Source organism: Cydia amplana, chromosome 2, assembly GCF_948474715.1.
Source record: "Cydia amplana chromosome 2, ilCydAmpl1.1, whole genome shotgun sequence".
Lineage (NCBI taxonomy): Eukaryota > Metazoa > Arthropoda > Insecta > Lepidoptera > Tortricidae > Cydia > Cydia amplana.
This window is the reverse complement of record NC_086070.1, coordinates 16,533,019-16,559,623: the sequence shown is the minus strand read 5'-3', so window position 1 is coordinate 16,559,623 and position 26,605 is coordinate 16,533,019. Positions and strand designations below refer to the sequence as shown.

The window sequence follows — 26,605 nt, the reverse complement described above, 5'->3', positions numbered from 1 at the left end:
CGCTACCGAGCCCGCGCTTCATTGGATATTTATTTATATACAAATAAAAATACGATTGAAAATATGTACAGAAATGTTTTATTTTATAGGAAATCACATAACCACAGAGTACAGGCTACGACACACGTATGTACTGCTGATCCGATCTCCCATAAAGGTACCGAAAGGCCGCGATCGGCGCGAATCGTCCGGGGAGCGACGTACACATCATTAATTTTCCATATTATCGATAACCAGGAGTACAAATCACGAATCTCTTATAAAAGCATAATACGAGTAAGTCTAGTGCCGGCCTCGCCGCGGCCGCCGGCCCCGCGGCCTCCGGGCTCGGGGCCGGCGGCCGCGCGGCGCGCGACCGCGGCGGCGCGCGACTCCGGCGGTCGCGCTCACACATAAATACACGCGCAGGCGTCAAAAAAACATACAAAGTGCGCTGCGGCGCTACTCTATCGATTAAATACGAGTCGAACGGGCGTCCGGGGACGGCACGCGGACAAACTAAACCGTGCGGCTCGCGGGGTCTCGGCACGATACAAGTTACGTTACGTTAGGTTACGTTAGGATATAATATCTCGCGTCAGAGCGTCGGCGTCAAGTCAGGGCAGTCGGGTCCAGGCCGCGGCTCTCGGGCGCGCGGAGAGCGGAGCGGGCGCTCGGCTCGGAGCAGACGAGGGCGCCGGGCGCCGGGCGCCGCGGGCAGCCTACGCGGTGCCGTTCAGCACGGGCTCCAGCTTGGCCTCCAGCTTGGGCTTGGCCAGCGGCGAGCGCCGCTTGCCGCCGCCGCCGCCGTTGGTCGCCCCGCCCGCGCCCGCGCCCGCACCCGCACCCGCACCCGCACCCGCCCCGGGCGCCGCGCCGGCACCGTTCTTCCACCCGCCTCCTGTGAATACACAACTGGGTTATCATACTGGTTACAAGTAAGCGACTGATGATATTCAATGGAAGCACCTTTATATGGGTGAATCAACTTTTTCTTGTCATTCGTTGCCATGGTTACGGTCTCCTTTTTTGTGATACTTATAAACCCTTTCCATTGAGGGTCGTCTACCAAGCGTGTCAGAAGAAGGTGGTGTACAATGTCTTCTAACAAACTATGCTACTATTGTCTCTTGGCTGACCGGACAGAATAACAACAAGAAATACTTGATCCACCCATATACACAACAAAAGGAAGCCGAAGACGGGCCCTTTAAAAGTCGTCGAATATGACTCGTTATTTTATTGATTTTTCAAACTGATCTCACAACAATTGTATGAAAATAACGGCGGTCAACGTACCCGAGCTATGTAAAAAATGTTATAATCATGAGGCAGTCAGATTGGGTCCGTGTTATTCAGACTCCTTTTTCCAAATTGGTTTAGTTCCAACGCTCGAAAAGTTCCACATAGTCAAAACAGTTGGAAGAGTTAAACACGCAACATGTGCAAATGCTGATACTCACAAAATGATTTAGGAATAATACATTGTGCATTGGTATGGACAAAATTGTTAACTTGAGTCAATATAAATCCGTACGCGGAGCATATCAACTTTGTTTCTACTCAAACTTTGTTTAAGGAATAAAGTTTGCGAGCGGGTGTGGTGAAAAATAAGTAAATAACACTGCAACACATCGTATTTGTATGAAGCTGCGTGTCGGTGACAGTAATTCTCCTAACGGATACGTTATTGTGATGAAATAAAAACCAATCCACAGTTAAATCTGAAAATTTTACGTAATGTGAACAGTTAATAAGGAACATGCTGAGGCTACAACGATTCCACTTAGATTAAAGTCAAGATCAAGAAGCAAAACTACTATGCTGTCAATACAATAAATAAAATATATTCAATACTGTAAACTTGTAAAGCTCTGGTTTCCTAGGATAGCGGTGCCGTCATATAGCGGCCTTCTCCATACAAAATACTACTTCCATATTTACCCGTAATATTTTGTATGGAGACGGCCGCTATATGACGGCACCGCTATCCTAGGAGACCAGAGCTTTACTGCATTAACTGTCAGCATTGAGAAAGTGAATGTCATTGGTAGTGTTGTTAAACAGTGGTCATTCCATTGGATTAATTGTATTAAATGAAAAATACTTTCCAAAATGAAGTTGCTTTCAGTTAATTCCGAATAAGTCAGACACGCAAGTCAATCTACAAATTAGTCCAATATCATCGCACGCTTCAGTAGTCAAAGTTAGCGTGCACACATTGACAAACTAAATTAAACTAAATTCCTCTATTTGCAAACTACATTAGAAAGTGCCAACATTTCACAACTGGTTTTATTTGAAACGCTTTATTATTATTACGTCTACACGCGACGAGTTTAGTGTAAAGCGTGATCAATTCCATGTAAAATATATTATTATTATGGAGATAACCTGATTATAACGTACAATTTTAATTGAGTCGATAAATATAACAACAGTAGAGGTATAGGAGATTGTTAAAATAGACTGAGAGTGTACTGCAAATTTGACAGACACTAAATATAACTACATTACCACAACTTAAAGTACATACATGTTAGTACGTGAATTAAAAGACGCCATAATGGCAAACATAATGGCGTAAATAATCTAGTCGGTAAGTTAAAGTGTGTTCCGGTTGAGACTGGTCTTAGACTACACCTTATCCACGATCAATAGTGCATCCCAAGAGGACGACCCCGGGTAAATCGTGAAAACTAAACTAAAAAAATCTTTGATTTTCAAATTCTTCGCCGACGGGACGCGCTACTTTTTATTTAGCGGATTCTACTCGATTCTTATTTTTTGTCACTAAAATCGCAGTGTTATTTTTCCACGCTCGTATGTCACCGGCGACTCGACAATAGGCGCCCCTCTAGCCCGGGTCGGGTCGGGGCCGGCACACGCTCCGGCAGTACCTGTCCTCCTCCTGCGGCGGCGCCGCGCCTCGCCGGCCGCGCCGCGCTCCTCCGACGACGCGGACTCTGCACAGTGCACAACCCCGCTGTTCCAGTACTCCCACACACCCCACACACCCCACACCCACCCCCACACCCCCACCCGCGGTGACAGCTGTCTGTGCGCCCGTGCCCCGAGAGTACAAACGGGATCGGCGACTCTCTACGCGTATGTCACGTTCCTACGTTTCGTCTCGAGTCCCGCTCTGAGAAATATTATCGACCCCGAGCGACGCAAATCGAGTCTCGGGAACCGATCGTATCTAAACTAAACGTGTCCGCGGATGCGTGCCCTAAAAAATATCGTACTTCGTATTAAACTAGCGAAAAAACACAACAATACTAAAAAGTACGATGGCACACTCGACTCTTAGCCTTGTATTCGGAAAGGAGTCCTATAATTACGACAGCGGCGTCCTCGTTAGTCTCGTCGCCCGTCGTTAGAATGAAGACATTAAAAGGAACTCTACCACAAGTTACACCACCACCGAAACTAAAAGACTATCACAGACTATATCTACTAGAAGCGAGACTCAACAAACAGCTGTCAACCGCTGGCAGAAAAAAGTAAATAAACATCGCATTCATCTATCCGGACCACTTAATGTACTAATTAAAATGTAAAAAAATGGGTGCATTAAAAATATACGTAAATAATACAATGCATAAATATTATTCAATTATCGTACCAGGCACTACGTAGGTTATAAAGTCGCATCTACATTTTAACTAGCACATTCAGTAATATTTTCAGATTTTAGACAACTACATTTGTTATAATTATAAAAAACTATTTTTGGAATAACATTCAATTGGAGAAACAACTATCACTAAACCACTTGACATTGAAACTACTGTTTGACTATAGACCCATTACACTCAAGCTACATAATTGAATGTATATGAGTCAATTTGTTTACTTAAGGGTGCATAGATAAATTGAATCTCACTAGGTATATATTTTAGTCTTAGTAAATTTACTGTTTAACTGAGATTCTTTTAGATCACTGCGCGCGCTACAAATCCAAAAAGTCGGCAAAAAAACAAGTAAAAATACGTCTTGTAGCGAGATGTTTACTGCATTTTGCATCTCAGTTAGACAATAAAGAAGAAAATGGATTGTTTTCATAATGAACCACAATTAAGAAACTTTTACACCAGAGATATGCAAGACAGTAAGAGGGTAAGCTAGGTTATAAGCGTCACAGCTGAAAACCTTTCCAAAAAGTTAAGACTTGAAAATAAGTAGGAGGGTATCATAAACTGTTGGAGTGTTGGCAATGATAAACCAATATCTATGAGACAAATAGAGCATAAGTAGTCAATATAAGATTAAGTTATACGGTGCGGTGTTTTTGTACGCCTTACGGCACAACATAGTGATACAACAGTAATATTATAAGATCTGTACTTATGTACTATTCATACCTATGTTGGACAAATAAACGATTTTGTATTTTGTTATATGCGGCATAGGTTTTTGGTATGGGCGCGCATTTTATTAATGGTTTATCTTTATTATTGTAAATGGAGGTGGGTCATTTCGAAGCCACGGACAGGATCTCCTGCGGGTAGGTATACCGAAACGATATCGCGCCATCAAAAATAATCAAAATTCAACTCTAAATTTAAACCATAAAAGTTTGTTTTTGGATGCGGAATACCCTAGACGTCCAAGGTTGATGGTTTTTTAGGACTTAAAATACCAAACATGTAATTATGTGACAATAGGGTTAAATAGCGAAATGGTGATATGGTGGACCGCCGTGGACCACATGCCCAATGAACACCCGTTGCAATGCATGGCCAAATTGGGTACTTTCCTACTATAGTCCGTCAACCAAATCTTGTCAGTAGCAATGTAAAGCAAACTAAAGTAGGGCAACACTCAACGAGCAGTATTGCGCTAAGAAAAGCAGCAACGTACATCGAACCAAAAGATTTTTTTCCGCTGAGCGCGCCCTGCGTACGTCAATTCAAATTGTCACTCGCGGTTTATTGAAAAAATTTGAAACGGACGGACAATTTAAAAGCGATGTTAAAACAATGTTAATCAAAATGATGAACTGAAGATATCAAAAACAACTCCCTATCGTAGTGCTTATATTCTCTTTGTTCCCTATCTATGTCTTCTAAGTTTACTAAAATAAAATCATATCAAAATGCAGATAATTAGATAGTGCATATATTTGTTATTTATAATATAATATGCCACTTGTTAATGTAAATTAGTGTACTCTTCTGGATGAATATGACATACCTGTGTAATTTTTTTGATTGGTATATATTGTACAATAGGATTACATATTAAAAATAAAACAACTGATATTTGGGTGTTTATTTAATTTAAAGGTAAATAAGATAAGGGTCACTTTAGCTTACACTATAATTCAGGTCATTAATTGAAAAAATATAATGAAGTTACCAATGTTACCGGGTCACTTCAACCAAGCATAATACTCTGTAGTATTCTATTGCATCTTTGTAAATAGTCACAACTGATTGCTGAAAATATTAGACATGTGGGCCTATGGACGGTTTCCGGGACACAGTTTATGGTCTTGTTGGATAGATTTAGGCATACGTTTTAATATTATTTATACCTTTTAACCCTAAAACAAAAAAACTGAACATAATCTTAAAAGTTCGAAAGAGTTCTTCCAGTATGTACTTGTCATAACCTCAATTTTTAGTAATGTTTACCATCAACGAGCATGATTGTACATTGTAGGCCCCTTAGCTTTGCTTATTCTTATTTAATGTATTGGTATTTAATGATGACAGCAGAAATATCTCTTGAAACAGAAACGATTCAGAATGAAAACCAAATGAAAACAAATAAGGTGACGGCTGTCGTTCACGATCCACATTCCACAGATAAAACACAGATGACACGCATTTTGGAATTATTCGAACACAGTGTTGCTAACCCTCGATTTTTCAAATTTGCCGCCTTTTACTACTGACAAGATTTGGTTGACGGACTTTAGTCAAATAAGCTTCTTTTTTAGAACTGTCAAAACGATTTGCCAATATGGAATTAATATAAAAATGTGTGTAGTGACGTCACGGTCAACTCGCCAACTTTTTATATTTCTATCTGATTTATTAAATGGAAAATGTGTTTAAAAAAATAACTTGTGTTTATGTTAAAATGCATGGAGAAATTATGAATTAATTCATTGATAAAGTCGCCATGCACTTTTACGCCTGCTTTTATTTTGCTTATACCCTCATAAATTATGAGTAGCTAATGTAGCTACTAATCCGAACCTGAGATAGTCTCAGCAGGAGTGGTCTTAGCTACGCAAGTTGGCATTAGCGCATTTCCAGTGGAAAAGCTTCATGTTCATTATATTCCTCAACCTGCGGGTTTAACACAACTGTTCTAACAATTGCCTATACTGGTATTACTGGTGACTCGCGACTGATAGTCAGTTGTGTTAGCCCCGCTTTGGTATAGTCAGATAGTGACGACTGACGGCCAAAGTCAAAGTGGCCATATAAGACGCAACTTTCTTTCTATGCTATAGTCGTTCGTTTTGTAGCTGGCCCCAAACGGATAATCCTTTGTCTTTTGTTAAGTGCCTCATTACACGAGCGCTTTTTCAAAGTGCGTTAAAAAAGCGCTTGAATCTGCCCCCACGCTAAATTCTATTTAAAGACCAAGGCTTAAAGTTGAAAATCCAACAACGCTTGATAAAAAGCGCCAACGCCATCGTGTTATCATGCATAATAATCATGCTTCCATTTGTGTCATTCAAACGCTTTTTTAACGCACGTTGAAAAAGCGCACGTGCGAATGGGGTCTAAGTAAAACAACAAAAAAAGGGTCGGTCATTGGTGTGTAATTCTAATTGGCAACTGAGCGCGGCCTAGTCAAAACGCTCAAAAAACCAGTGTAAGTTCGTTCTCCGACATCGCGCCTTTGTTACGCATCTCGATGACACATTTTAAACTGGTTCGGTAGCGTTCGACTCGATGGCACTCAGTAACCATAGCGGGACCACACAAGACATCGCAAATTATTATTCCATTTGTTCATTTTGAATTTTACTGCAATTTCCATAGGTGTTGTAATTCAATAACCTGTTAAAGTGACCGAACCTTTTTTTATGCAGGTAAGTAGCAGGTTTTATTTACAATAGACAATGAGTTAGCCGTAAGGGCCAGCTTGAAAACTAAACACTATAGGTGTTTTACGATATATTTGGCCACTTTGGCCGTCATTATGTATTCGATACTGCCTGTAAAGTGTCATTCTATGGAACTTGCTAACTATGTAAACAAAAATCCCTAGTAAATTCATATTTTTAGGGTTCCGTACCCAAAGGGTAAAAAACGGGACCCTATTACTAAGACTTCGCTGTCCGTCCGTCCGTCCGTCCGTCTGTCACCAGGCTGTATCTCATGAACCGCGATAGCTAGACAGTTGAAATTTTCACAAATGATGTATCTCTGTTGCCGCTATAACAAATACTAAAAATTAATTAAAATAAATATTTAAGGGGGGCTCCCATACAATAAACACGATTTTTTTGCTCTATTTTTTGTTGATAGTGCGGAATAGGGTTTGCTCCCGGGAAATACCGGTACCGAAAGTACCGGGAATTCCCGGGATTTAGAGCCAAGCAAAGAACCGGGATTTCAAAATTAAAATCCCGGTACTCCCGGGATTTTCGGGACTAAAATTTCCGGTACAATATTTGACTGCTTTCTGTTACTTAGCATGAAATATAATGTTTTATAAAGAAAATAAATATATTTTATCAATCTAAGGCTGATGGTAATACTTTTACGGCTGACCACTACATTAAAAAAAAAAAAGTCAATGGGTTTGACAATGCCGACAATATAAAATTGCGTAATTTGATACTTTAAGTTAAGGGCATAAATGTTTGTACGATAAATAATTTTATACGAACAATTAGTTATTTCATATTTGTATACTAACTAGAAGCAAAAATAGAGACAATTTGTAATTAATAAAATATTACTTTTAATTCAAATTCAAACACGGTATAAGAAATTCACATATGATAATGATATTTTAAATGAATTAATAATTCTGGCTGAATAATTTCTTGATTTGTCATATTGATAGTCTGTTATTATATGTTCGAAGGTCCACAGCCCATTTTGAATGCATACGAAAATTATCAATTGTTTTATCCTTTTTCACAAAACGTCTTACATATTTAAAAAAAATTATGATATTACTGAGCCACAATTCAGTTTTTGCCAATCAACAAAGTAAAAATATCATGTAGTTTAGGAAAATAAAACAAATTATATTAATGATTGTGTGACTTAAAGACACATATTATGGTACAAAAGAAGTGTGTACCTTCACTGTGCTACTTTTTTATTGTTTTAAGAAAGAGTCGTGGTCGTTTTACGCTTTTTTTTTACTGAAAATTGATGTGAAAACTGATTTTTGGAGGCAGTCCCGAAAGTACCGAAAATACCGGGAAATCCCGGTTCCATTTCTGCCCGGTACCGAAAATCCCGGTTCTTTTAAACAGTACCGGTTCTGCAATCCCTAGTGCGGAACCCTCCGTGCGCGAGTCCGACTCGCACTTGGCCGGTTTTTTGATAGTTTCAATATGGCGGTTTGTTCACATAGTTGGCAAGTTCCATAGAATGACACTTTACACGCTCACACTCGGAGTAATGTAGTGTCATGCTTGTGTTAGGTACCTCTGTCAGCGCTGGACACGTCCTGCGAGTCCAGCACGGAGCTCTCGTCGTCCGTCTGTCGCCGCCGGTCATCGCGCCGCCGACCACTCTGAAAATTTGAAGAAGAAGGTTAAAAGGGCGATACGATTGCAGTTGCAGATGAAATTCAGTATTTGGAATCTAGTAAAATAAACGGATAGACCATACCGGGTTATTCCCACTAGTTACCACCAAGTTGTTACCAGTGGTAACTACTGGGAATTTTTTTCCCACCTTTTACCACTGAGTTAGTGGTAACTACTGGGAATATTTTTTCCCAGTAGTTACCACCAAAATGTTGTTTGACCAGTGGTAAAAGGTGGGAAAAAAATTCCCAGTAGTTACCACTGATAACAACTTGGTGGTAACTAGTGGGAGTAACCCACCATATCTGGATTTGGAACGCACGCGCAACAAACCGAAGTCCGAGGGAGCGAAACGAAGCCCCTGTTCGCCTCGCCTAATACGCGCTTCCGTTTCCTTTAGCCCGAAATCCGGAAACTGTTCAGACTGCAGAGTACGTGGCGCGCAACGAAACAGAATAACTATAGAATCCTAAATAGAGCTCAAAAATAACCCCGTGTGTATTGTACCGCGAGCGACTCAACTTATAGCGCGCAGTTTAACAGCAGCAGGTTTGACATAATTATATAAATTTTATTTTAGCGAATAAAAACTTTTTTTCTACTCGTCAACATTACATTCTTGAATTAAGATTTCGTATACCAAACTGCAATTGGGTACTTTTAATGTATGGGCTCCCAACTCAACTATAATATTCATTTCGAAACGGTTTAGTGAACTATAATGAAATTGACCAATCACAGCTCGCCGCCGTCAAGGGGATGAAACAAAACTACATATAACTCAAATTAATTATTTATTTTAGGTTGTATAGTATAAACAATTGCTTCATAAGTCAGAAACGCGCATGTGGCACCCTTAATATCGCAACATCCATAGACTATGAAAACAACTTAGCGTTGTTTATTAGTCTCCATAGGCTACGGTGGCCAAAATCAAGAAAAAAACTTAATTTAGCGCGGAGCAAGTACCAGGGCCTCATGAGTTACGAGAAGGTGTCGTTGACCAACCCGCCGAGACGCGGCGGCCAGGGCGCGTACGAGTATGAGCCTATGAAGGTACCGCGGCTTCTCGCGTATCTTAGCTGTAGGTATACTTTTGGTTTGTTTAGCTAAATGATTCTACTAGTTTAAAGTATTATTTTTGTTGATTCGTTGAGAAAGCATTGTATACAATAGTGATATAACCAAGCTTTTCAATCTCGTACCTCACTCACTGAAAAGCTCTCCATTATTATACATATCACGATTGTATAAAATACTATATTGACCAATCAGTTTTTATTTATAGGGGGAAATTGTGTATTAGGTAATATTCAAAGCCGGGGGCGGGGTATATTTCTGGAGAGGGAATAGTTGTCAGAGTTAGGCCAGGACGGTTTCCGGAAGGCCATTTAGTACGAAGCTTAGACTCGGTGATTATATTCAGGGTCGGGCGGCACTTCCTTGCGTATATACATTAGGGGGTGCTCACGTTGGCGTTGGGCGCGCGCGGCGGATGCGCGCGGCCGTTCTCTAGCGGCGCGCGGCGCTCGTCGCGCTCGCCACGCTCGGGCCGCTCGGCGCGCTCGGGCCGCTCGGGTCGCTCGCCACGCTCGGGCCGCTCGCCACGGTCGCCGCGCCGAGCGTCGCCGCGCTCGCTCGATCTGCAGCAGAGTACCATAACCATTAGTGATGCTATTAATTTAGCACCCCTACATTCAAATATGTATGTAATTATGTATGCAGGGGTTAAGGTTTTAAATAGACAATTTTATCTAAGCAAAAGCAGGTAGAATTTTGATTCAGATTTTGTGGAACTATAAACTTTATTTATAAACGACAGCTAATAATTCGATAGTTACCGGTTGGAGCGCGCCCCGCGGCCGCCGCGACCGCCGCGGTAGCTGCCCTCGCCGCGCTCGTCGCCCAGCTCGGGCGTCATACGGCGACCACCTGAAATTAAATATTTAGTATTAATACCGTCAATGTTATTGGTAAACTATGGGACGGTGTGGATAAAGCTAGGACTAAAAGTAGGACGAATTTGTAGTAAATAGTATCAGTATGAAGTTTTATTCGAAATGAAATGTCAATTGCAAACTTAAAATTGCGACAACATGTTAAATTGAACGATATGGCATTTAGGGTCCACTCTATTTTGTTTCTTTAAAAAAAAACACGTTTGCTGATGATAAAGGATTTAATTTGCCGCTTGCGCTTCCTGGCAGTGGTACCGAGTTACTCAGCAAAATGTAACTGCGCGGCCACACACTCGACTAGTGGTATGGGAAGATGCGAGGGAAGCAAGCAGAGACGTAGCCACGTTACTCTCATCGCCCGCCATACTGCCCTGCATACTTCCCTCATACCACTCGTCGGGTGTGTGGCCGCGCCATAAAGACTTGAATGGACGCGCCGCCGCTGCCCACACCCGTACCGCCAGTCGCGTACGTCGTCCTTGGCCTTTGCACGACGCAAGCTCGCGCAGCTGCCGGTGGTGTGCACACACCCGGCGGGTGGCGCTGCAGCGGCGGGTACGACGTGGACGTCGATGTGGTACTGGTGGCGTGTAGTGTGTACTCACCCGGCGGGTAGCGCTGCGGCGGCGGGTACGACGTGGACGTCAGTGTGGTACCGGTGGTGTGTAGTGTGTACTCACCCGGCGGGTAGCGCTGCGGCGGCGGGTACGACGTGGACGTCAGTGTGGTACCGGTGGTGTGTAGTGTGTACTCACCCGGCGGGTAGCGCTGCGGCGGCGGGTACGACGTGGACGTCAGTGTGGTACCGGTGGTGTGTAGTGTGTACTCACCCGGCGGGTAGCGCTGCGGCGGCGGGTACGACGTGGACGTCAGTGTGGTCCCGGTGGTGTGTAGTGTGTACTCACCCGGCGGGTAGCGCTGCGGCGGCGGACGGCGGCGCGCGCGCGCGGCGGGGTGTCCGCGCGGCGGCGGGTACGACGTGGACGTCAGTGTGGTACCGGTGGTGTGTAGTGTGTACTCACCCGGCGGGTAGCGCTGCGGCGGCGGGTACGACGTGGACGTCAGTGTGGTCCCGGTGGTGTGTAGTGTGTACTCACCCGGCGGGTAGCGCTGCGGCGGCGGACGGCGGCGCGCGCGCGCGGCGGGGTGTCCGCGCGGCGGCGGGTACGACGTGGACGTCAGTGTGGTACCGGTGGTGTGTAGTGTGTACTCACCCGGCGGGTAGCGCTGCGGCGGCGGGTACGACGTGGACGTCAGTGTGGTCCCGGTGGTGTGTAGTGTGTACTCACCCGGCGGGTAGCGCTGCGGCGGCGGACGGCGGCGCGCGCGCGCGGCGGGGTGTCCGCGCGGCGGCGGGTACGACGTGGACGTGCCGCCGATCACCGAGCGCAGCTGCTGGTCGATCTCGTGCTTCTCGGCGCGCAACTGTTCCACCTCCTGCAAACGACACACTCATTCTATTTATACGGTATCGGCGTTCACATTTCAAGAACGAATCGGCGAAAAATCAGATCTTGACAGTAGAAAAAGGCGGCAAATTTGAAAAATGTAGGCGCGAAGGGGTATCGTCCCATAGAAAATTTGAATTTCGCGCCTTTTTTTACTGACAAGATTTGGTTGACCAGCTATATAGATATTATTACTATCACTGTACAGTCTTTAAATCTCGAGTAAAACAAACAAAAAATTCGTTAGCCCGGATTGCTAAGGACGCCGGTTCGAATCCGGCCTTCACCACTGGAAGGCTTCATTTTTTCTTTAATATATGACATCTATTTCAGTTTATAATTTATATTTGTATAGTAGAGTGAGTACTTAAAAAACACAAATCAAAATATTTAATAAAATAATAATAAAACTCATACCATTTTGCATGTACCTATTATGAAGCAAAAGAAAATTCTGAGTCTGATTTATTATAATTTTCTGTTATGTTTTTGATAGAAAAACAAAAAAAAAGCGGCCAAGTGCGAGTCGGACTCGCCCATGAAGGGTTCCGTATTTAGGAGATTTTGACGTGTTAAAAAAAACTACTTACTAGATCTCGTTCAAACCAATTTTCGGTGGAAGTTTACATGGTAATGTACATCATATATTTTTTTTAGTTTTATCATACTCTTATTTTAGAAGTTACAGGGGGGGGACACATTTTACCACTTTGGAAATGTCTCTCGCGCAAACTGTTCAGTTTAGAAAAAAATGATATTAGAAACCTCAATATCATTTTTGAAGACCTATCCATAGATACCCCACACGTATGGGTTTGATGAAAAAAATTTTTTTGAGTTTCAGTTCTAAGTATGGGGAACCCCCAAAATTGATTGTTTTTTTTTTCTATTTTTGTGTGAAAATCTTAATGCGGTTCACAGAATACATCTACTTACCAAGTTTCAACATTATAGTTCTTAGTTTCGGAAAAAAGTTGCTGTGACATACGGACGGACGGACAGACAGACAGACAGACAGACATGACGAATCCATAAGGGTTCCGTTTTTTGCCATTTGGCTACGGAACCCTAAAAACCTCCGAATGCAGCGTGTGACTGATGTTTAGTAGTGGTAGTTTTAGTTTCCAGCCCGCCGCCGCGATTGTAGAATGTACCTTGAGGTGCGCGACGTGGTACTCGACGAGCACCTGCGCGTTGGCGATGTTCTCGCGCGTGCCCACGAACACGAACGGCACCACGCCCTCCTCGCGCGGCCCCACCGGCGCCGGCTCGTTGTCGCCTTCCACCTTCACCTGCACAAGGGACAACATCACATTATAGTTTGTAGCTTTCTAATAGACCCCGAAGGCTAATCCTATTGTCTATTGTTAAGAAAAACCGCACGTGCCACGTGCCACAACCACCTGCATAAAAAATCGGTACTTCGGTTACTGAGTGCCGGCGAGTCGAACGCTACAGAACCAGTCTAAAATGTGTCATCGAGATGCGTAACAAAGGCGCGTTATCGGAGAGCGCACCTACACTGGTTTTTTGAGCGTTGGACTAGCCCGCGCTCAGGTGCCAAATAGAATAATTAGGACCCTTTTTTGCAGGTAAGTAGCACGTGCGGTTTTACTGAACAATAGACAATAGGATTAGCCTTCGGGGTCTATTAGAAAGCTACAAACTATACCACAAAACAGATACAGTACAGAAATCAATCTACATACAAAGTGCGCTCGAGCAACGCACACATAGACAATGCTCACAGACACGATATCTCGGACCGGTTGGGACCAGTGCGAGCGCGAGTGTCAACCGCTTGAGACACGCGTCTGTGAACTTTTTTTGTGCAATAATGGAGAAACAAAAAATTTTTTATTATAACTGTTCAGTGAACGGTTGTTTAAATTCAACATTAAACGGTGAATTGTCGTTTTTTAAACTACCAGTGGTTTCAGAGAGGTAAGTACGTATCTGCTTGTATTTCGATGGTTCGTTTTAACGTTAAACAGAACAGTTAAGTAGGTAGGTAAGCACCCCGCCCCGGCCACTACTAGATACGAGTGCCACTACCACGATAGTTTTTTGTGCATTAATCATAGTTGACAACCCTAGAGCGACCGCCGAGCGTAGGTATGAAAAGTGAAGTACATACATGTGATTGACTTCTGTACTGTATCTATTTTGTGACATTACGCTCAGTGTATTTGCAAACCCCGGGATACTCGCCTAGAGAACCTTCTTGTCCCAACGACAATGCATGCATGTTTAAATGTAACCTAACCCTACAGCTACACCTCTGACCCGAGATTTAAATCCCTCCTAAATTGTAGGAGGGTATCTGTAGGGTTAGAGACGGCGTAGCTTTGTTGCGTATCTTTATCTTTACTTGAAAATAGTTGTAATGTAGAATTTTGCATGTAAGCCTTAAAATTTATAGTTTATGATGGTTCATTGATTTTGAATGTGGGTAGTTTTGCACAGTGCAGTGTATTTCCTCACCCGTTGACCACGAACGCTGTAAAGGGTTCGCAACGTCGGGATGTAGTATATTCCATATACGCGATATAATCCGTTTTAATAGATGACTCCTCTTCACCAGTTTCGGCAGTCTTATATGATAGAATGAAAAGGGCGGCGTCCTCGGCGTACGTACAGGACGCACTTATGCGGTGGATAGAGACGGGCACTCACCCGCACGACGCCGCTCTTGTCGACGATCTCCTGGATGACCTTGCCGTTCTTGCCGATGACCTTGCCCACGAGCGCGCGCGGCACCTTGATGGACTCCTCCGCGTACTCCAGCAGCGCGCGCGCGCCGCGCACCGCCTCCATAGTCTGCACACAAATAGATCACTTCGACAACATACAATGACATTAAGGGCCAGTTGCACCACAATTCACGGCAGTTAAGAACAATTCAACTCCATACATTAGTATTTTAAACACGCTTTGTTGGTATTTAAGTTTGGTGCAACAAATCTAACTATACGCATTCCCCAGGGGCGTCCCTTTGATCCGCTGGGTATTAGCCGTGTGGTGCTAATTATTGCAGTGTTGAGCTGCAACGTGAACCCTTTCCACACTCACATACGTATCTAGAGATTCGAGTTACGCGATTGGCCTGTGAAAAGTTGATAGGATAGAAAGGTAAGGATTTCACTTCACTCTACGTATATTTAACTATACCATATCCGAGAGAAGATGACTTCATGAGTATGTGACACTATTTTCATTCAGGTATTTTTAATTTTTATATTAACTTGTCCGATCCCGCGACCCGAAAACTAATTTTGTCGTTGTCTCCCAGTATGGCTCACATTTGAGCCACTGGGAGTTGAAGTGGGAGGTTTTGAAAATCGTGGGAAATCTGGAAAAATTATTTACGGCTCATATTTGAGCCCTTGGGATATGACAGGTTAATCACCATATTGTCGGAAAGTAAACCATTTGAGTGAGTGAGACACCATCAATTCCCCAATTTGAAGGACATAACCCCTCATGGAAGTCCTGCCTAAATAGTAACCTGGACAGTTAAAACAAAAGATTAACATTCATTCGCACGTATCTGTGCATTAGCGTATCCTCAATCCCTTGAGATAATTTTGATACGCATTGGAGATGCTTTATATAAAGAAGCTCTAATACTGCAACAGCCTAATTAAACCAAACTTAAAGTTAAAATGCATTAGTAGTTAAAGCAGTTTCACATAGTCTGATCCGATATCAAATGTTGGACAATGTGTAAAGAGTGTTTGTTAGAATGCGATGGATAGATGTAGATTATGTAGAACAACTGACCTCGCCACAGATCTTGAAGGTGCAGGAGCACTCCTCGAGCTCGATGTTGGAGACTCCGGGCACCTTGCGCGCGAGCTGTATGTTGGCGCCGTGCGTGCCGATGGCGAGCCCCATCAGGTCCTCGCGCACGCTGAACTCATCCGAGTACCTGCCGCCCGCCAAGCTACTATCAATCGGGGCCGACATCAGTTATCGTTAATAATCATTCCTAACGTTCATCGGTTACACTCACTAAAACATCATTTTCAAAATTATGTGGGTTGGTTATGTTCTGTGCAAACGAACATATTATTAATGTTGGCTGGCTTTTTGGTGTTCATTCCAAATCAACAGAAACGTGACATTCATTATAAAAAAAATAAGGCCAAGTGCGAGTCGGACTCGCGCACGGGGGGTTCCGCACCATCAACAAAAAATAGAGCAAAACAAGCAAAAAAACGGTCACCCATCCAAGTACTGACCCCGCCCGACGTTGCTTAACTTCGGTCACATAACGTCGGACGGACGGACGGACGGACGGACGGACAGCGGAGTTATAGGTCCCGTTTTTACCCTTTGGGTACGGAACCCTAAAAAAGATAATTTTGAACCCCAGCAAGTGGTTTAACAATGAAGCATAATAAAAGTTCAAGAAATGCTCATAATCAAATTCACTTTGAGAGAGGCATTTTTACTTCACACACACAACACACACACTGAAACCGATAATGGTGTAATGAAAGTTTCAATAAAATAACAATAACAACTTACCCTCCTTGGTTGTGTATTTTGGTGGACTCCAACTGTCTAGCGGCCTCTTCAGTCTTTTTCAGCAATAACAACTTCTGCGTTAGATTTCTGTAAACAACATAAGCCATTACTAAAACACTATTAATATAAACTATGTATTACTGATTTAAAAATAATTGATTAAGCATTGTGTGAAGCTTTATACTACTATCTCGATCGACTCGTGACCGGCAGCCCTGAAGCTTCCGACTTAATGTTAGCACTGGCCCTGTTCCGTCAGTCTGCCGACTGAACAGACGGTAGTTCAATTGATACTTAGCAAATGAACTTCCGAGAAGTGCTGAATTTTCATTACAATGTAATGTAAGGGTCTCCCCATACTTATCGACGCGGATTCGGCGAAAGCCGATAGTAAACAGCATAAACAGGTAAGGTTCGGTTCGGCTCCGTTCGGCCGTCGACGGCCGACGCGTCGGCGTCTTTTTCGCTCTTATTGCGTGGACATAAAGTTTCATTTCTATTGGCATTGCCGATTCCGCGTCGATAAGTTTGGGGAGACCCTAAGGTTTACATTTTATTTAAGAGTTAATACCGACCTTCTCCCCCACCGCCCTCGGCCCAATCACAGTGCATCACTGCTTTTACTTACCCTAGTATAAGGCCCATCAAAATCGTGTTAATTAAGAACCCTTTCTTCGTTATAATGTTGGTTGTCTAAGGCCCACTTGCACCATTCACTAACCCGGGTTTAACCGGTTAAACCTGGAGTTACCATGGTTACCAGTACAGTTAGAGATTAAAAACATACCTTTTAAAAAATTAAAATTTTGGAAATTGTGATACCTATTTAACTTGTTAAGAGTGCTATTACATTTCGGGGATGAGCGAGTTTAGGTATTTTACGCGCTGCGGCAGGCCCCGCGATCTCAGGTCGCCGAACCCTTCCACCGCATTTTCCCTCGGTCGCACTACAATGATGGATTAAACATTCTTGATCCGATCGTGAAGCACATTGAAATCAATCATAACAACACTAACTGTACTTTAATATCAAAGTCCTAAAAATGTTATTTGGTACGAAAATACTAAATCCAGTGCAAATATACATACTTATGTAGGTCATTATTACTAGAAAGAAATTATACGTACTTACTTAGGTACTCGCTTATTTTCATTTTTCGTCATTGCATATGGTATAGGTTGTATAGTGAAACTATTTTAGCTATATAATAAAACCTTTAATTTGTATCTTAAGTTTAGAAACGAGCTGATACTAAGCATCTGATGATGAAGCCTGATGATGATGATGAAGGTGGTCACGGATACCAATCAACCATGTAGTAACATGATTAGGCTCGTTTGATTCGTCTCTACAAGATCTTTGGCACTAGGTGACACTCAGGGTCTGATAATGGAGCTGGAAGGTGGCCACTGTTACCAGTCAACTATGCAATTAAACCACTTCGTGTTTGAGCTCGTTTGATTCGTCTCAACAAGATCTTTGGCACTAAGTGATACTCAGGGTCTGATGATGGAGCTGGAAGGTGGTCACCGGTACCATTCAACCATGCAACTAAACCACTTCGTGTTTGGGCTCGTTTGATTCATTTCAACGAGATTTTTGACACAAGATATGACTCAGGGTCTGATGATGGAGCTGGAAGGTGGTCACCGGTACCAGCTCAACCATGCAACTAAACCACTTCGTGTTTGAGCTCGTTTGATTCGTCTCAACAAGATCTTGGACACTAGGTGATAATCAGGGTCTGATGATGGAGCTGGAAGGTGGTCACCGGTACCAGTAAACCATGCAACTAAACCACTTCGTGTTTGGGCTCGTTTTATTCATTTCAACAAGATCTTTGACACAAGATAGGACTCAGGGTCTGATGATGAAGCTGGAAGGTGGTCACCAGTACCAGTCAACCATGCAACTAAACCACTTCGTGTTTGAGCTCGTTTGATTCGTCTCAACAAGATCTTTGACACTAGGTGATACTCAGGGTCTGATGATGGAGCTGGAAGGTGGTCACCGGTACCAGTCAACCATACAACTAAACCACTTCGTGTTTGTGCTCGTTTGATTCGTCTCAACGAGATCTTTGACACAAGATAGAACTCAGGGTCTGATGATGAAGCTGGAAGGTGGTCACCAGTACCAGTCAACTATGCAACTAACTCAGTACTATCTTGTGTCAAAGATCTTGTTAAGACGAATCAAACGAGCCCAAACACGAAGTGGTTTAGGTGCATGGTTGACTGGTACCGTTGACCACGTTCCAGCTTCATCGTCAGACCCTGAGTTCTATCTTGTGTCAAAGATCTCGTTGAGAGGAATAAAACGAGCCCAAACACGAAGTGGTTTAGTTGCGTGGTTGACTGGTACCGGTGCCAACCTTCCAGCTCCATCATCAGACCCTCAGTAATATCTTGTGTCAAAGATCTTGTTGAGACGAATCAAACGAGCCGAAACACGAAGTGGTTTAGTTGCATGGTTGACTGGTACCGTTGACCACCTTCCAGCTTCATCATCAGACCCTGAGTTCTATCTTGTGTCAAAGATCTCGTTAAGAGAAATCAAACGAGCCCAAACACGAAGTGGTTTAGTTGCGTGGTTGACTGGTACCGGTGACCACCTTCCAGCTCCATCATCAGACCCTGAGTCCTATCTTGTGTCAAAGATCTTGTTGAGACGAATCAAACGAGCCTAAACACGAAGTGGTTTAGTTGCGTGGTTGACTGGTACCGGTGACCACCTTCCAGCTCCATCATCAGACCCTGAGTCCTATCTTGTGTCAAAGATCTTGTTGAGACGAATCAAACGAGCCGAAACACGAAGTGGTTTAGTTGCATGGTTGATTGGTACCGGTGACCACCTCCCAGCTCCATCATCAGACCTATATATTCTGATTCTGACATGTCATCAAAAGCATTTGTATTCAGCCATTTTTTTATTTAGTACCTATAAAATATCAGATCATTTCAAATATCTTTAATGCTGTCCGGTAGTTACATACTATACTATAAAACCAAATACACAGTACTAGGATCAAAGTTTCTCAGTCGCCGTTTACACGCACTGTCACGCACACAGTATAGCATTTTACACGGCGCCTGCCGCACACAATGATAAAAAACCTCGTCGTCGCCGTTGAAAACGTCCGGAGCCGACCGACACACGTCCTACCTCTACAAGCTCTGCCGCGGCACTGAGCTCACGACCGCGCGTCATCGGTAATATTAGAGTCGTTTTCAAAAAATTGCCAAAAAATTATAGTAGAATTTCATAAACACTAATGTATACCATCAGTATAAGCAAACGCTGCAGATTGCTTGAGTATGAAAATGACTTCGATATTAAGTAGAATTTCGTAGGAATTGACACTTGTTTCGGAGAGAAAATTGAGTTTGTTTTTCTTCGATTTTCTCTTTCTCAAAGGTATTTAGGAAAAATGTCAAAAGTAATTCCTAATGTACAGGGTATTAGTAATACAAAATAGCCAGCTTTACCAGAGTAAACTTCTCAACATTTCCAAATACGAGCTTACAATTTAGTGCTTCACGTGGTTTTTCGGAAACAACCATCAGAAAAAAAATCATTACTAATTTAATAAGCCCTTTTTCCAATATTTAAAAAGTAATTCCTAAAGATAAGAAGACGCTTTTACCGTAACAAGTACTCATTGTTTCTAATAATGACCCTAAAGTACTGAATCTCATCGAGGAATATCATCAATTTTGCATTATTTTGACTTTTCTTGTTGGAGCGCTCTTAAGCATATGTGTGCATGTTAGTTTTTAGATTATAATAAGGATTACCCTATTGTTTAAATGCTATTGTTTTGTACTAATTGTTTTGTTTAGGTGCATGATTCGATTAGTTAAGTGAGCGCTTCATTCGCCAACAAACTGGTTACAGTTTGGCGATATCATAAATTTTGTTTGTGAGCATGTACCTTTTGTGTAAATAAAAAAAATAATAATAATAAATAAATTTGATACTTGGTTAACGATTTAACCGCTTAACCCCGGGTTTCTGGGATGGTGCAAGTGGGCGTAAAAGTTATAGTTTAGTCAAGCATAGGTAGGGTAGGGTAGGGTAGTGGCTGACCGGAAGTGCATCTCCTGCAGCATGAGCGCCCGGCGCTGGCTGGAGTCTCCGCGTGCGAGCACGGCCAGCGCGCCGCGCTCGGGCACGTACCACACGAGCGCGGCGCCGATCGCCTTCTGGAACTCCTTGTGCGCGTTTTCCACCTTAGCGCTGTGGATCTCGTGCAGGCTGTGGGATACAATCACGATCAGGGCTATAACCGCGAAATTCGAAGTTCGCAAATTGCGGACATCTTTCTCTGTCACTCTAATTACGCCTTCATTGGAGTAAAGGAGAAAGATCCCCACAATTTGCGAATTTCGGTTTTCGCGGTAGACCCTATTCTATACTAATGTTTAGTATTGTACCGGTAGCTAGTATGGAGAACTGACAAAATGTAGCTTCATCAATAATTGTCAAGCAAACTGTCCTGTTGAACCTATTGTGCTCAATTAACTGTGCAGGTATTCAGGAAAGTAGCTAGCCGTTTGACTATGTTGTTTACAGTTTACATCTCTAGTTATAATTTTTTTCTTCTGTGATATTCATATAGGGACCGGGTCCCAGCCCCATATGGGTCTCAAATTACCAAGCCTATGCTTTAACCATTAACCATATTCGAGTAAATATAATATTTATTACTGTGTAAACAGAATTCAGAAGCAATAACAGTATAATATGATTCAAGCTAGCTGCAACTATCATTTTCACACTTGATTAAACATAGAATAAAGAAAGTGATTCATAAAAACAAAATAACTGTCTGTAAAAGTGTACACATGCATTCAAAAATATAAATGCAAAATCAGTTATTTATTGGTATTGGGTCAGCACTTTTCATAATGTTCATTAATGTCATAAAACCAGACAGATGCATGGTATACGCAATATTACGTATTTTATCATTTAACCTCCAGAGCTACCTACATAATTTTTTTTAAATTAGTGTGATTTACTTACTAGTCTTTGAGATCTTCAGGGACCGGTATCTCAAACTTGTGGAAGGTGGTTTTGTCGATGGGGGTCTTGGGGGTCTTGACTCGGAGACGGTCCTTTGGCACTATTTCCGTGTAGCAGTTGTCCCATTCTAAATATTCTATCACCAAGAAGTCCCCCCTCATCATCTGGCAACAAAAATAATGCATGCTTCAAATGACAAAGGATACATGTATTAGTTTAGTAATATATCTAATAATAGACGACCGGTCTGGCCTAATGGGTAGTGACCCTGCCTGTGAAGCCGCGGTCCTGGGTTCGAATCCCAGTAAGGGCATTTATTTGTGTGATGAGCACAGATATTTGTTCCTGAGTCATGGTTGTTTTCTATGTATTTAAGTATTTGATATAATATAATCTATCGTTGTCTGAGTACCCACAACACAAGCCTTCTTGAGCTTACTGTGGGGCTTAGTCAATTTGTGTAAAAATGTCCTATATAATATTTATTATTTATTTATTATTATTATTTATATCTACCTAATTAATGATATTACATTATGAATACGGCCTCCCAGCCTAGTTGGAAGTGACCCTGCCTACGAAGCAAAAGGTCCTGAGTTTGAATCCCAGTCCTGGTAAGGGCATTAATTTGGCTTTGCTTAGGATGGTATTCCATCTGTCCAATATCTATATCCAATATGCATTGCATCTCACTTTCTAATAAAGCAAAATGTGAGACGCAAATACACCTTGGACAGATGGAACACCACCCTTTGTTCAGGGCTAGGTCGATCTGTGTGAGATTGCCCCGAAACATTTATTAAATATTGAAAAAAAATCTGTTCATAAAGAGCAATCCGTGGCAACAGGTGCTCATTCATGTGTGAATTTATGGGAGGGAGAGGCACTTTTCCTCCCTGCTAGGAGGGATCAAAGTAACACTTTTCTGTTCTAGCACACTATTTTTACATTTTTTTGCACATTATTTTTTTAGCTTAAATAATCTGTTTAAGCATCAGATTGTGTCAACACTAAGATTTTTTTGTTTTCCTCATAGTTGATGTGAAAAGCAGTATGTGTCACACGGTATCAAAATTATTTCGTCTTGGGCGTTAACGCTTGAATCCCTCATTACGCTCAGGAGTCTACTTTAATCCCTCACTACGTTCGGGATTCTATTATAGAATCCATCGCTTCATTCAGGATTCAATGTACGTCCTTGACGGAAATATATCATTTTGATCCCTTGTAACACAAACTACTATTAAGTATCCTCAAATCATCAAGTAATAAATTTCACAAGCTCGTAGGAGTTATAAAATCGTCAAAATATAGCACGTAAATGATGAACCGCCATTTACTACATTTTATAATCGTCAATCATCGTATAATTGTTAATGTTGCTAAATGTATTCGTTACAGACCTCGGAAAAAATCTACCTTGCACATGAACGAAATTTTCATATTTAAACGGAAGGCGAAGAAAACACACATTTTGATACAAAATCTTAGAATTTTTTTAAAAGCATGACCAGATTACCTCTTGTTGACTCGTGTGTCACTGTCATTACAACCAGCAACAAATCTGATTTACCGAGACTACTTCATTTTTCTCAATTACTGTAACAACCACTTTTAGTTGAAGACACTAACAAAATAAACTTAATTACAAATATACAAGTTCAATGGCTGAATAAAAAGCTTAAGAATGTAGAACGTTGAAATTACAACTGTAATCTCTAGCAATAAAACCCTTTAATGCTTGTTCTCAAAAATCCCATGCTGCGCCGAGCAGTCCTGCACACCAGCCCTTTAACTGCTAGGAGGTTCCCCGTATAGTATACTATGAAGGTTCCCCGTATAGTATACTATGAAGGTTCCCCGTATAGTATACTATGAAATGATGATGAGTCATATTATGCTACTAAAATAATTTTGGTAATTGAATCTACTAAACAATGTACTGTATTTTTTTATTTTTATTACCTCCACCCTTAATAGTACTACCATCAATCACCATGAGCAATGGAGAAAGGGAAACTATGAATTTAAATGTTGACTAGGAGATGTCAGAAAAATAATAAGGTTATTGCCTGCATTCACTCTGATCAATCCCATCACAAAACCACACTAGAACCACACAACGGTAGAACCTTCTGCACTGCAATTCGCCCTTCCCTGGGCCTGAAAATTTTTGACGCCCAGCTGGTCAATTCTCTAGGATAACAACATGCATGCCTGCATGGAAAAATGAGTCCTGATTGGTTATACAGCCACCTATAACTGCAACATTGGAGCCATCTCCTCCTGTTGGTTACAGTCTCGTGTTGTAGAGCCTGTTACTTTAAGGAGCCCTTTTAATAGGACACTACTTAACCTAGGAATTGGATCTAGCCCAGGCATTGAAGCTCCAAAAATTTTGTACAGTTTTGTTTTAAAAGTATATGTTATGTGACAAGTTGACAACTAAAATAATAAATTACATTTTCCACAGGATACCCACAGGATAGTAAAAAGTTATCATCTACTTCATTTTTTCTGCTCAGCACTAATTACTTAAAACACTGAAGTAATACCATAAGTGTCCCTTTTTGCATTGTAAGTATGAAATACTTTAAACACACTAAAGTTGAACCTGACATTGGGAAATTGTAGTGCCATGTCTTTCAACTACCCTTTTTTGCACTGCATTATGATTATAAGATAAACAAAAACTGAGGTAAAAAGTAAAAAAGTAGTCTTAAAATAAATTAGTGCTATTTCACTAACTAGGAATAAAGTGGAAAACTAGTCGGTCACTTAGGTGAAAGATCAAAAATTATATTGCCACAAAAAATTAACTGCAGTATTTGGGGTAATCCATAAAATATATGCCTAGGGTTACTTAATTTACTCACAATATATATTTGAAACTTGATTAGGAATGAATAGCCTTGGTAAACATGTCTTTAAGACCCCAAATCTAGACTGCCACCCTTGCCATTTCAGCTATTTAACATAAAGCCACTGACCTTGAGATTCTTATACCAGCTTGTCCTTGAACATACTGCATTATTCAATCTTGTTAGTCCATTATAGCTTTCAAGATGTGTATTCTATTCATATTATTCCAATTACCATATTTTAAAATAGTCACATTGGGTGAGGAGTGGTCTTTTGGACAAGAGTTGTATCAGACTTTGGAATAATATTTTAAGTTGTTAAAAAAAATATTATTTATAAACTTTTTTTCTATTTATCACACAAAAATGGAACTACTTGAGAATGGGCATAATCCTAAAAGCATATCAGACTCTTTTGTCCCTTTGTGTGGCAAGCAGCCAATTTTCAATTCTAAATAATTGACAATTGTCAATTTATAACAATATTTTTAACACTCAAAATAAAATATATCTAAAGAATTAGAGAACTATTAATTTATTAGGGTACACCATAATTACCTCTAGTATGTCATTGACAGATAGTTTTGGTTTGTTTTTCTACCCTATTATATTAATCTTAAAATTATTATGGTGTTAGATCAAAACCATATATAAAAACCACTTCCAATCAGAAACTAGAACAAATTTACCAGTAGACCAAGGTAATTTCATCAGTTTTATCTTAATCATTGTCAAGCCTTTGTTGCATCAATTCTTAAAATAAATTCTAAAAGCTACAGTGTAACCAGTGTCACAGGCAAATAGTAAACTGCAGTAACATGCGATGAAAATTAAAATAAAATATAAAGCCAGATTTAGTAGTTGAAAGGTACTAATTGTAGTTACCATGGTAAACAAATAATGGGATCATTGATCAGTTGACAGGTGAAATTGGAATGATGTTAAAACTTTACAATAAACTGAAGCTAATTAAGTTAAGATAAATATGACCATCTGATAAATTTAACTGACATAAAAAACTATAAATAACTTACCTTGATATTGGCCGTCCACCAGCCGCATGCTTCCTTCTCATTGGAACGGGCAAACACCTCAACTTCCTGGTTTTCCACAAACTCTGTGTGTTTTCCCGTGTCCTTAGGCGGCAAGAACACTTGTGAGAAAGGAAATTTGGATTCTGGCTGCCAGCTTAAACAAAATCACACAAATTAGTAAATAAATACAACCAAAATTTGTATGTCAGTAGTAATTAAAATCAATTGTACACTTACTCATTTTCAAAGGCTACAAGAACCTCGTTGTCGAGCACGTCGGTGACAGTGGCCTATAAATATAAAGAATTTTTTGAGAATCCTGTGATCGAATAACTTAGTAATGCGCTAGAAATAAGAAGTTATGTAGGTCAGATACGCAAAATGAGCTACAACTACAATCCGGCGAGAGCCGCCCTCATTAAACTCCTCGACCAGAGCTAAAAATATATAGTAAAATCGGCATAATTTACAGCACATGGAAAATTCACGCCCTGACAGACGGACATGGCGTCCATTCCAGCCGTGATGATCATCCCGGAAAAATATTTTTGAAAGTTTACCTTTTAAAGTGAAACTACTGACTGAAAACAATTTAAGAGATGTAGCACGAACTAAATTACCGTTTTATAATGAGAAATTGAACGTACTTCATATTTTACAAACCTTATAATAAGCACCATTTTCACCGTACACCTCGACCGACAAATCCTCCATTTTGGTTTGAAAGCGTATTTAGATGAACGAACGCTCGTCGACTGACCAATCAAAAAAATGCATAGACAACTTTGCTTTTATTCTATTCCAAACTATGGTTTAAAAACCCTCACAGACGGAGCGATAATATATATTAAGGCCTATCCAGACGCTGACAATTTTTCGCCAATCTGTTTAAATAGTCCGATCGATCATGATGCAGATGATGAGTGATATTTAAGCGCTCTAAATTAAAAAAAAATCCCCAAACGCGAATATTAGCGTCACAAATTGGTATTCTTGCGTCCAGATACCAATTTATCGGTA

The 26,605-nt window shown here is 41.3% G+C and overlaps 2 protein-coding genes across 4 annotated transcripts in view; one reads left to right on the top strand and one right to left on the bottom strand.

The window, feature by feature from the left end:
- The window catches only part of LOC134659855 (GDP-L-fucose synthase), a 73,995-nt gene that overhangs the window by 42,505 nt on the left and 4,885 nt on the right, over positions 1 to 26,605 (top strand). The gene's annotated exons all lie outside the window — the stretch shown is intronic.
- LOC134659576 (RNA-binding protein FXR1) lies at positions 56 to 26,393 on the bottom strand. Of its 3 annotated transcripts, none has more exons than XM_063515243.1 (15): positions 26,249 to 26,393; positions 25,823 to 25,875; positions 25,586 to 25,739; positions 21,691 to 21,854; positions 20,752 to 20,919; positions 16,662 to 16,748; positions 15,912 to 16,077; positions 14,805 to 14,948; positions 13,283 to 13,420; positions 11,970 to 12,117; positions 10,564 to 10,654; positions 10,194 to 10,365; positions 8,619 to 8,706; positions 2,880 to 2,945; positions 56 to 880 (listed from the first exon to the last, which is right to left on the bottom strand). In XM_063515243.1, the coding sequence occupies exons 1-15, from the start codon at positions 26,297 to 26,299 to the stop codon at positions 702 to 704; spliced, it is 1,869 nt and encodes a 622-aa protein (XP_063371313.1). In that variant the 5' UTR covers positions 26,300 to 26,393; the 3' UTR covers positions 56 to 701. The 3 variants fall into 3 exon arrangements, with proteins under 3 accessions (XP_063371313.1, XP_063371320.1, XP_063371328.1); XM_063515250.1 differs by having other exon boundaries at positions 15,912 to 16,059; XM_063515258.1 differs by lacking the exon at positions 2,880 to 2,945.

Bases quoted from the DNA above. Each gene is read 5' to 3' on its own strand.
- LOC134659576 (XM_063515243.1), bottom strand. From the start codon at position 26,299: ATGGAGGATTTGTCGGTCGAGGTGTACGGTGAAAATGGTGCTTATTAT. The intron at 16,749-20,751 runs GTCAGCCACTAC...TGTTGTTTACAG, and splicing joins CTGCAGGAGATGCACTTCCG to AAATCTAACGCAGAAGTTGT. The intron at 881-2,879 runs GTACTGCCGGAG...GTGTATTCACAG, and splicing joins CCGCCGCAGGAGGAGGACAG to GAGGCGGGTGGAAGAACGGT.